The sequence below is a fragment of the Populus trichocarpa genome, chromosome 1 (assembly GCF_000002775.5).
Source record: "Populus trichocarpa isolate Nisqually-1 chromosome 1, P.trichocarpa_v4.1, whole genome shotgun sequence".
In the NCBI taxonomy this organism is placed as follows: domain Eukaryota; kingdom Viridiplantae; phylum Streptophyta; class Magnoliopsida; order Malpighiales; family Salicaceae; genus Populus; species Populus trichocarpa.
The window spans coordinates 9,233,309-9,246,198 of NC_037285.2; the positions used below are offsets into that span (position 1 = coordinate 9,233,309).

General features: G+C 30.5%; 1 protein-coding gene across 1 annotated transcript; it reads left to right on the forward strand.

The window, feature by feature from the left end:
- The first annotated feature begins 6,835 nt into the window (after positions 1–6,835).
- Positions 6,836–8,101, forward strand: LOC7490935 (growth-regulating factor 10). The gene is made up of 3 exons (XM_002298047.4): positions 6,836–7,027; positions 7,131–7,436; positions 7,633–8,101. Exons 1-3 carry the CDS (start codon positions 6,979–6,981, stop codon positions 7,884–7,886), a joined length of 609 nt encoding a protein of 202 aa, XP_002298083.2. The 5' UTR covers positions 6,836–6,978; the 3' UTR covers positions 7,887–8,101.
- Positions 8,102–12,890: the final 4,789 nt, after the last annotated feature.

Here is a 12,890-nt window from a genome sequence, read left to right on the forward strand (position 1 = left end):
ATTGATTGGGATAATTTAGTAGTTTATATATATTTTTTTTTACAATTAAATTACATAAATGCTCTTAAAAGAAAAAAAAAAAGGCTAAGAGAATTTTTTTGTAATTTGTTTTTAAATAGAATAAGTACTTCATTGTCCATAGAATAAAGAAAATTAAAGGATGAATCAAAAGATTTTTTAGTATTTTTTTCCTATATTTTTTGTTATATTTTATTTGGATATACCATCGTAGATGTGTAGTGTAATTATTATTATTATTATTATTTTACCCTTCTCTATACAAAGCTTTTACCTTGCTTGTGAGGGTAAAATAACATTTACCTTGCTTGTGAGGGTAAAATAACATTTTTCATGGAATTAGAGGTCATTTGTAAATTGATTGGGATAATTTAGTAGTTTATATTTTTATTTTTTTTACAATTAAATTACATAAATGCTCTTAAAAGACAAAAAAAAAATAAGAGAACTTTTGTGTAATTTGTTTTTAAATCGTATAAGTGCTTCATTGTCCATAAAATAAAATAAAAATTAAAGGATGAATCAAAAGATATTTTAGTATCAGTTTCGAGCCCTGTAGTTACTAATATGATGGCCACTAGAGGCTTACATGGTCGTTAACTTCAGGGTCCGTGAGATTAGTCGAAGTGCACGCAAGCTAGCCCAGACACCCACATTAATAAAATATATATATATATATATATATATATATATATATATATATATATATTAGCATTTTTCTTGTGTATTTTTTGTTATATTTTATTTGGATTAGAGGTAAATTAGTATTTTTATAAATAAAAATTAAAAAATATATATTAGTAAATGTAGGGTATGTTCTAACAAGTTGGAGAGAGACATGTAAAACATAAAATTATTGAGAAAGAATTTTTCATTCTATACATATCTAATTATAAATTAGTAACTACATCCAGTAACTTTGATTTTATTGATTTACAACATGATTATTTTATTAAAAAAGATTTGAAGTAACTGTATTTATTTCACTCAAGATTAGAATGACGTGACACTAAAAGATTTTTTTTCTAAGAAATGAAACTAGTAATAAAAATAATTAAACTCAATTAATCAATGATTCATAAATTTACTTGATAACATAGTAATTCGTGTTATTTTTTATTATTATTATCTGGATTAATATCTAAAACGCTTCTTACAAGGATGGTAGACATGTAAAATCTATTGAAAATGTACCTTTCTAGGTGAAGCTAAGTAGAAAAGTGTGCAATTTGTAATGAATAAAAAAGAAGTGTCCATATTCAAAGTGTGGGGTTTTGATGCATTGTATTTTGATACAAGTAATGATCATTATGTCTTGATATTCAATAATAGTTATCTCATGTTTAATTGGTTAACGTTTCATGTGTTTGTAACCAAATTGATATTGTTTATTTCATCGTGTGCTGATTGAAAATATTCAATTCAGTTTTGTCTGCTTTGTTTTTGGGTACTCATTAATCTACTATTTACCTATTGATTCATCAAGTTCAGAGACTCTTATCCATGTCTTGGATTGGATAAGAAATATATATATAAAAAAATTTATCAAAATTTTTCAACCACTATACCGTCCGAAACATCCAATAAAAACAGAACTTAAAGGGCGACATGTGCGGTTCAAATCATAACAGTTTGGCAAAGGTTAACTTTTTTTCCTCCTCCTTTTATTTTTTCTCTCTGTTCCTTGAAATTCATGCTAGATCAGCCAAAAATTTAAGTTATCCTTCTATTTATTGTCTTTCAATTATAATCATTTTTCTTTGTATTGGTCTTTTTATTTTGAATTTTTTTTTAATTTCATCCCTTTTTATTTAACTTTGTTTTGTTTTCATATCAAATATGGTATTCATTTTCTTGATTGTTGTTTTTTTATCCTTTTCCTGGTTTTTTTTTCTTTCAATTTTCTTTCTCAACATTTTATTTCATTTTTTTTTTCAAATTGAGTCTTATTCTTTTAATTGCTCTTTTTTTTATCCTTTCCTTATTTATTTCCTTCCAATCAGTCCCTCAAAATTTTATTTCATTTGTTTTTTTATCCAATTTTAGTCCTTATTATTTTAAAAAAATTTATCATTTTCTTAATTTGTTTTTTCTTTCAATTTTGTCCCTGAAATTATATTACATTTTTTTATCCAATTTTGGTCCTCATTCTTTTAATTGCTCTTTTTTTTTCCGATTAAGTCACTCATTATTTTCTTTAATTATTTTTATACCAGATTTTATCCGTATTTTTTTATTACTATTTGTTTTCTTTTTAATTTTTTATGGTTGAGAATTTTGTTTAAGATATTGGATGCTTTCTAGAAAAAGAAGGGTGTGATTATTTTTGCAGTTTAATATGTTTTTTAAAATATTTTTCATCTAAAAAAATATCAAATTAATACTTGTTTAAGTGTTTTTCAAAAAAATTGATTTGTTAATATCTAAAATAAATAAATAAAACTTGAAAAACATAATTTTAATGAGTTTTACCATTGAAAAGTACTATTAAAAAGACTATGCATCATTGTTACCATACACGCACAAAATACAAAATTGATATTGTTGTTACCTAAAGCTTGATGTAGACTAATGGTTAGAATCTGATTAGCTCCCATGACAAGTAAATCAATATTTTTATATGATACGATATTACAATAACAGTAAAAACATAACAACAATTCATTGTGCTGATTTGCTCACTCCCATGTACATTTTTCATTCCATAATGTTTTTTTTTTTTCAATTTTATCCATTAATATTTTTTTCCAATTAAATTCTTTCTGATTATTTAGCATAGTTTTATATGTCAAAGTTTTTTTCACTTTACATACTTTCTCATATGCAAAGAGTCAAGGTCTATGTTTGTATTGTATTAAAGATCAATTTTGCAAAATATAATCTCAATTGTAATTAAAAAAATAAATAAAAGAACAAAAACAAATACAAATACAAAGCTCATTGTTGAAAAGGTGTGTAAAACAATATTTTAATCCTTGAATTCTTAGTTTATGCAACTCTTGATCGTTGAAGTTGATGGATTTAACTTTCGAAGTCCTTATTTTTTTTTCACATTTCAATTATTAAATGTTGAGATATGAGAAAGAGAGAGAGTCATCAAAAAATAATGAAAATAGAAAGAGGTCGGTCAAACATATTTTGGTCATGAAAAAAACCAATCTTATTATTAACTGGTTTGTCTTTGAGAGAGGAGTTCTATAAAGATGGCTTGGATTTTTTATCATGTTGAAAAAAAGTAGATCAGGGCCTAAGAAAAAAAATTATCAATTTAATTTTGGTTTTTTTTATCAATTGTAGGAGGTTTAGGGGTTAAAATGGGTTTAATAGGGCTATAATGTTCTTAACTATTTTCAAGTTAAAACAAGTTTAAAATTTGGTTTTTATAATCCAAAAACAGATCCGACTTTTTGATCATCAAATATAGCCGTAATCTACACTAGAAGACAACGTGTTTCATCACAATTTATCTTTTTTCTTTATCTGTTTTTTTTAACTAAATTTATTAAAAGGATATTTATATAATTTGTCACAATCCAATTTTTTACTCCCCTTTTCTTACTATTTTTAGGAAATTCAAAAAATAGCAAAAAACAAGAAACAAATCTAAATTTTATATTCACAAGTATTTTCATTGTTTTTGGTATTTTTAGCGTCTTTTCAAAAGAATTAAAAATTTAAAAATTTACTTTCGACACATTTATTTGAACGTACTCATTTCAAAATCATTGTTCAATTTTATCGAGTTGACATTATTTTTTTTCAAAAAATATTAAAACACAAGAAAAATAAGAAAAATAAAGAATAAAGAATGTTTAGACAAGGGGGCCAAAAATGTCAAGGAAGAAAAAAAAGAAAGAAGGGGAGAGAGAGGGGATTTTAAGAGAAATTAGTTAGAAAAAAAAACACACATACGTTCTCCCATTATAAAAAACAATAAAGATTCTCACCTGAAAAAACATGACCCTCCTGCAAGCTCACAGTCTCCAGACGTATCCATTCATAAACAAAAATACAGAAGAAAGAGTCTCCCCTCTTAGCATGAAGCCTCTCTCATAGCAATTAAAAACCAATCTCTCTTATTTACTAGCCTCTGATTCTTCTCCACCGGTGATCTGAGCCATGATCCAACACACTCTCCTAAAGCAAAAAAAAAAAGCATTTCCACAAGCTCCAGTCTTGACGGCCAAAACCATCTCTCTCACATTGCAATGATGACAATGACAACACCAGCACTCATTGACAACCTGTGACCTTCAAGCTACTTCATTAAACTCATTTCTCTCCTAGCAGCCCACAACCATCATGAGCTACGCCACACAGCCATCATCAACTATCCAAACCACCCATCCACAGTAGAGCTGTGATAGTCCTCTTTCTCTTTTCCAGCACATACAGAGAGACCCATTGTGCTAGGGTTGTCTAACTACCCCTGAAAACTTTATAGTGTCGACAATGGGTTATTTAACCCCATTTCCAAGCTCTTCACACCTTAATCCATTTTTGTAGTCTTTTTTAGCATTCTCACTAATAAAACGTTTAGGTATAATAGTCACCTTACTTGAATCTACCATGTTTAATATTATTTTGAAAAAAGAAATGTTGACTTTACTAGAGTTTGTTCCACTGAATTCTGGTTAGATAAGAGAGAACTTGCATTGCTATAAACTACAATCCTCAATACCAACATCATAATAGGGTGAAATCCTTCTATTGCACCTTGACAATGATCTGAAAGTAAGGAGAATGACATCTATATAAGTTTTAAAAGCTTTAAAAAAAATTTAATTATGGGTTTTTTTTAGTTCTCTCACTATAAAACACTTGTGGGAAACTGCATAAACACTAAAAGAGAAAAGGTTTTGCAGATATGAAAAATAACAACTATAAACAGGTTGAATGTCTTGCACACATCTAGGAGTACATTTAATGTAGCCATATGATCTTCATCCATGTGCCCTACTACATGGAAATGTTGTAACATCATAACAAAAGGTGTTATTTTTAAAGGACACCAATATTTCAACTTCATCCACGCACTTACACACTTACCTCTTAGACTCTCTAGGTGCCTAGACATAAAAGCACCCAACTAACAAAAGACAAGTTCATTAAACAAACAAATGACAAGGTAACTTCTCTCATCCAATTTTTATTTTTTATTATTAGCATGGTTGTTTGGATCAATTTACACGCATCTTAACTAATTTCATAGATCTTGAAGTTAACGATCATATAAACTTCCAGTTGCTCTAAGATTTGTGGGATTTGAATTAGTGATCTCTAAAGTAAAATCAGGATCTAACCAATTAAGTTACACCCCAAAATATTCCAATTAAACTTACTCGACCACAAAACCACTCAAATAGCTAACTAAGTCTTTTTGTTATTCCATCACAAAGATTTGGGGGTACTAATTGGTTTGGAATTTATACCCATAACCTAGGCTTAAAAGTGTGAGATATGAGGCACAACTTAGGCCCGAATGATACAGAGCACGAGATATAGCTTAAGCTTAAAAGATGATATACTGGAGCAAGTCTGGACATAAAGCATCTTTTAATTAGGTTCAATCATGCTACATAGACTAATTAGGGACTTTGGATTTAGGTGGGATCAACAAGCATAACATAAACCCTTAAAAGGTCAAACCAACTCAAACATTCTTATAGCTTCATGGTGGGCTCATAGTCCCCTCCTTTCCCATTAGGCCATACGTCTAAGAAAATACACCCCGACCTCATATGGGATTCACTTACCTCCATGATGCTTATGTCATTTTCTCATCATTCGGCCACAGTAATGTTGGTCATGTTAGCTATGTTTAAGCCTAATTGATAGTCTATATGACAAAATCTCTTCTTCTCGAATAGAACACCATTACCTGTTAGGGCTATAAATCTAAGTGATTGCTATTTGCCTATATATCATGTTCTTTCCTTATTTTTCCCTTGCACCATGCAAGTTGATGAAGTTCATGGATATAAACGTAAGTCTATGAATCATAAGGTAGGGATGAACACCGTTCTTCATTCATTCATTTTATCATTCTGTTTTTCTTTTTCTAATCTTCTTTTTCATCATCACAATTTATGTAAACAAATTAATACACGAACAGTTTGCACAGCCTCAAAATGTTATATTTTCTTAATTGATACTATTAATTTAAGTAGTGAAAAATCTTTTTTTAAAAAAACATGTTTTATAGGTACTCATGATCCCCTAAATTATGAAGCCCATCAACCTACTTATATTATTAGTAAGGTTTTCCACAATCCTCGTTACTGTTGATAAAAAGTTTTGCATCATTAGATTTGGTATTTTCCCATTCATGCACCGCTCACTTTACTTGTTTTTGTCTCGCACTCTCATTGTGAACTTCACTGAATTCTCCTGCCCAACCCCGGACACATGAGAAGAAGAAAAAAAGGCATCAGAAGGGGGCTTCGCTCCGTATATAGACGGTGAGATTGTGATAAAACTGTTCCAACTAGCCAACAAGAGCCTCCTTGTCATCAGTCTATGAAATGTTCATATAGGTCCTACACTCTACTATTTGTCACCGTCTGACAAACGTGTTGTTTTCTGACAAAACATGACATGTCAGCGGACTTTCTGTCTCCCTTCACTCTCTCTCTCTCTCTCTCTCTTAAATAGGTGGGCATTAAAGACAAGCTTGTACGTTTGTCATTACTGTGGCTGCTACATTACTTGTCTTTATTCAGAGCACAGATTTTTACAGCTGTAAAATGAAAGGGAAATACTTCGTGACAGTGAAGAGAAGGTAGCCGGTAGGCAATTTAACATTTACCTTTTATCACTACTGTTAATTTCTGACTTTGAGATCTATTATTGCTGCAACTTTGCTGAGAACATTTCATTATAGGATCTTTCTTTCACTCAGTGCGACTCAGTCTGTTCTGTTCAGTTCTTTTTGACCATCTTGATGCCCATACGCAAGAAATGAAATCTCAAGCCCCACCTTCCAAGATTGCCCGTCTTTCGAACTCTAGTTTGCACTTGCTCTCTTGTTTTTCCAATTTCTCTTCATTTCAATTAAACAAGTCTAATTAACAATCATTGTTTCACTTTTTTTCTTTATTTTTAATTTCTAGGGACTGGACTGCTAAACGGTTGGAACATGGAGGGAAATAGGCGCAATGGTCGGTCTCGGTCACCTTCAATTGGGCTAGGAGTTGAGCTTGGACGTGGTGGTTCTAGTCAAAGACCAATAACTGGCTGCAAAAAACCTTATGGGTTCACTATTCTTCAACTGCATGAGCTAGAACTTCAGTCTCTTATCTACAAGTATATCCAAGCTGGATTTCCTGTACCTTACCATCTTGTTTTACCTATATGGAAAAGTGTTACTGCTTCCCTTGGTGGTCTCAGTTCAAGCTTGTACCAGCTCTACCCTAGCTGTAAGTCCCTCGTAAATTAATCTCACGCTTTTTTTCTTTTGATGACTATCTCTTACCAAATTACTACAAAATGGATGCCAAATACTTCTCTTTTTTCATAAATACTTGATCATTGACTAATTTACAAGTAAATTATTTTTCTTAATCCTTAAAAGAGATTTGATTTTGGTCCTTTTTTTTCTCGTGGGGGGTCTAGTTATGGGGTGTAAGTGTAACCCATTATATTTGGAATATAAGAAAGGAATGGAACATGAGCCAGGGAGATGTAGGAGAACGGATGGAAAGAAGTGGAGGTGTAGCAAAGAGGTTCTTCCAGATCAAAAGTACTGTGACAGGCACATACACAGAGGACGCCAGCGTTCAAGAAAGCTTGTGGAAGCTGCTTCTCATAGTAATGCCAGCACCAACCTCTCCATTTCTCTCCCTGGAATCGGTAGTGCTAGCGCCTAGCAGTACTAATCTCTCTCCAATATGTTGTCTCTCTCCAAAGAGTGTTCTCCACAAGAAATATGTAATAGGAGCAGCTGCTAAAAAAGTTGTTTACGGATTTCGAGAGTCGGTTTAAGCTAATTTTCAAACAGAAGAATCAAGCATGTACTACGTCCTATGTAGTTTTACCCTTTTTTTCTTGTCTAACGTAATTGAGTAAGGTTTAAATTGGGACTTGCCCCCTCTCGTCCACTCGTCTACAAGCATTCGAATGGTTATGATTTACAGGCTTTCAAGTCCACGACATCGATTTTTTTGCCCGTAAGAGATACTATTCCATTGACCCGCGTTTTGAAATGGACAGATCATTTTAAAAAAAAACATTAAAAGAAATATCAAGATTATGGAAATTTTGTTATAAGTGTTATTAAACTTGATAAATAAATAATAATGTGGTTGGAATTTTAAAAAAAATCAAAATGATAAAAACTTGATAAAAAGTAAATCAAAGTTAATTAATTATGTAAAAAGCAAAACAAAACATATCATGAATATTAATTTAAAAGAAATCAAATGCTTAAAAAAACTTTTAGTGGCGCATCTATTTTTATAAAAAAAACCTAAGACAATTTATTGACTAGGCTTCACAATTTCACAGCCTAACTTGTCAAGTTCACGATTTAGATCATAAGATCCAATGTAAGATGTAAAAACAAATTAAAGGAATGAAAAATCTACAAAATGATTTTTTTATAAAAAAATATATTGACATTTTAACACACTAAAGTAGCTTGGGTCAACTCATGTCAACATGCTCCACATACGACCCGGATCATGAGACTGTGACAATCATGTAATAAACAAATTTGAACAAATCAATTCCACCAAAAATACATCACTAACATAAATTCAAAATAAACCAAATGCTTTACATAAATTCAATCTGACTTATTTTTTAAAAAAAATATTCAGATGATAAAATATAGGATCGACTAGAACATTTTATATTAACCCTTCAAACCTACGATCCAGGTCATGAACTTAACTGGATTTGATGATTTTTTTTATTAAATTTATATTTTACCTAAATATAAAATAACAAAATTTTAATTTTTTTTTTTAAAAAGCCAAAAAAGAGTCCAAGTGTGTGGGTTTGGCAACCCAATGTGCCTCGACCATCTAAAAAAAGAGCCTAAGTGTGTGGGCATTCCAGCCCGTGCTCCTCGACCTTAATAAATCTATTTATAGCATCAAACAACCTAAAAATAGCTCGAATCCCAAAATCAACCTAAATCTAAAAATATTCTCGCTAGCATATCTAACTTCTCAGACAATAAGAAGAAAAAATAACACTTAGGTGAAATTTTTTTCATCAAATGAAACTTATTGACACCAAGATCAACCTTTTTTTTTGTCAGAATCAACGTCAATACTTTCTCTCTCTATACTAGAATAAAACGATTCTCTCTCTCTCCTCTCACGAAAAATGATTGAAACACTAAAAAAAAAAACAAAACAAAACACCAATAGAATATTTTGTCATAATTACAAAAGAATAGATGGAAAAATATCATCGGAAAATACATTGTTGGTGATTTCTATTATGTTGATCATTCCATCGGTAATACAATCACCGATGGAATTATCGCTCTAAACAAAAAAAAATTACCGGCAATAATTTCATTAGTAAATCGATCAATAATTTTGGCATATAACCGATGTAATTAATCCATCAATGAATTAAAATTATATGTATGTTACCAACAAAATAAATCGATGGTAAATCCATCGATGATTATATGTATATTATCGATAGAATTAATCTGTCAAAGAATTACATTTATATCTATCTTACTGATATAATAAATAGATGGTAATTCAGTCATAATTATATGTAATTATTTTTAGAAAAAATTAAAACAAACAATACAATTAAAAAAATCAAAACAAATTTAAATTAAAATAAAAATATAATTTAAACAAAATTAAATAAAAATAAAAATAAAATTTGTATTATCAATTTAAAAATATTATCAGATACAATTTATCTATCTAGGCAACAGAAGATGGAGGAGGAGACGAAGACTAATCTTCACTGGAACCAGAAAGGTGACGAGGTGAATCACATACACCAGTGAAAGTTGCCAACAGCTACTCGATGACATTCAATTTATCCCTCAGAAGTTCGTCTTAGCCTTATAGAAGGTCATCTCATCTTGAACATGTTCTCGTATGATCGTCTGGACGACTGGTGATTACTAGCTTAATCTAGATTGTGAGGTCCTAACGGTCGAGACATTATGGTCCGCCCGCATATCCTCGGCCATAGTGTTACAGACACTGTAAACTCGATTTCTATAGAAGCTATTGGTAGATCAATTCTCCAACCACAAATCCAAATCTTGGATGGGTCGAAAAATCTCCCTCATATCTCTCGTGCAATCGGGTGTTTATATGTTTTATAAAATAAAAACAAGAAATCAAATATATATATATATAACTAAAAAAATGTTCAAATCATACTTACCATGAACTTTTCAGCTTGACTATCCACAAGTTGTTGCACCTTTTCTATTTGTCCTCCTTTTGCAACTAGGTTTTAACAAAAAGCATCAACGATCTTGGATCATGTCCAAGCACTGCAGCTTGCAAAAGAAAGCTATTATTAGTTAAATGTTTTTAAATAAATATCATAAAAACATAATCTTACCACTTGTTTTGTATGTGAAACAAACATAATGGTTTTGTTGGTGTGGTCATGAACCAATGAATCTTCTTGGTCCAATTCTCCAAACCGAATTGTGATCGCCTTAAGAAATGCTCTAACATCACAAGTTTGAGATAAGCATCCTAGATACCCTCTGTGACGTATGAAGGTTTGAAATCCCTTCACACATCCATGTTTTCCCAACCTAAAATACATTTATCTTTTGCATATTTCTTTGTTTTTTTTTTTTTTTTTGCATCATACCAGAAGTCAAGCAACCTGGTCTATAAGAAAAAAAATCAAATAAGATAACAAAAATAAAATTTTATAATTTTTTCTTAAAAAAATATCACAATTTGAATTAAATCTTACCTAATAGTGTTGTGATTGTCCCACACTCTCTTGGCCACACCATTATTAGCCTCCTCCCAATAATTGTTTTTTCCTTACACGTCAATTTCATAAAATAATTAGTTTATTAAAATTAAAAAACTAACCAAATTAAATATTAAAAGAATAATTATTTATGTATATATTAATCTTAAACTTTCCAAACCAAGCATCAATCACAAGCTTCCATTCAGCATTTTTTAAAACCTGACTCTATTGAAACGAAAGCAGTTCCTTTGACGATTTCATTGTCGATGTTCGCATGTGTTATCATGCGAATAGACTCAACATTTGTAAACTTGAATTTTAATTCATTCACTAAAATTAATTATTCAAACTTTATTCATTGTTGTTTAATTTTTTATTGGTAGGAAAGAAAACAAACTTGCATGTTATGGTCAGGGCTTCCACTAAGTAATATACTTCTAAGTGTAAACATCTCGTTCAAAAGGGACATCCGCTTTGTGAGTCGCACTCACACCTAACAATCTTGCATCACGAGAGGGTGCCTAAGATGTCTTGTCATGGTCAACACTTGGCAGCATTGTCTGCTCATGCTCATTAGAAGCACTGCTAGAAGAACCAACTTCACTCATGTTCGTTTCTATCTCTACTAACCTTCTTTTCCTCATCTAAATAAATTTGATAAAAAAATATTATCATTAAATTCTATTTTAAGAAAATCTCAGCACTCTATTCAAAAATCATAAAACCTGTAAATACACATCAATAATTAATTCATGATGTAAATTAATTGATTTTATTTAGACAACCCATTAGCTAGCCACACCTTCAAGTTGGATCGGATTCTTGCAAGTGAAGTCATAAATCTTGTAACATGATTATGTATCAAACAATACTATCTCAAAAGCCACATTCTTATCGCCCGCATGGTTAATAATTAAAAAAAAAAGATATAAATTCTTGCTTATGAACACCCATACCCTAATATTTGCTCGAGGTTTCTAATTCAAACTTGCCACATTCCCCGCAGAGAGAATGGAGATTACATTACAATTATATACTTAAGTAATAATAACCTAAATCAATACGCAACCTTAACCATAACAATAGAACACACATTTTCATTTGTCTCTTATCAGCCCACAACAAAACCACAGAGTATATATACCCTTAGTTTAAACACTAAAAAAACAAGAAAAAAAACAAATTTAGTTCAAAAATATATATTGCTACATGGAAATGAATCTGGGGTACAATCACATTGCACAAAAACACAAAATCCAAAATGCTCAATTTCAAAGAAATTCCATGAACAGACAATCAAAACCATATTTGTCCCTAAGAACTCACAATTGCATCCTCCCTAAAAACACCAAACAACCCTGAAAACGAAACACACTATATAATTTGTCGAGTGAATTTTGATTTGCTTTCGGAAATCTCTTAGGGCACCTTGTTTATGATAATATTTATTGCATCAAAATCAATATAATAGTGGAGTCATAAAAGTTCAATAATCCAGTGAAAATCTTAAAGTAATTCGCTTGACAAATCTTAAAAGATAGGATGTGAGTGAATTAGAAAATGGAAGTTTCCCCATCAAAATTAACATTGTAAGCATAGTCATCGGATCAAAATTAAATTCAGTATTCGAAAATGTTCAAAATCTAATCTGTTTTTTTTTTTTTACGGGGGGTTACATTGATAATCAAATTGCTTAGTTAATGTATAAAACAAAATTGTTAAATGTAATATGCATCCTACAACATGGAAACCCTAAAATCTAGAATATATTAAAAAAAAAAACATGATTATGCGATCTCTTCTTGTATGATTTCTAATACATAATGTTTGGTGACTACGGTAAAAATAATATTAAAACACAATTAAAACGTGGGATATGGACAATTGTCGATCAGAATCACATGGTTGATATAGATAACAAATAACAAATCTTATGATTT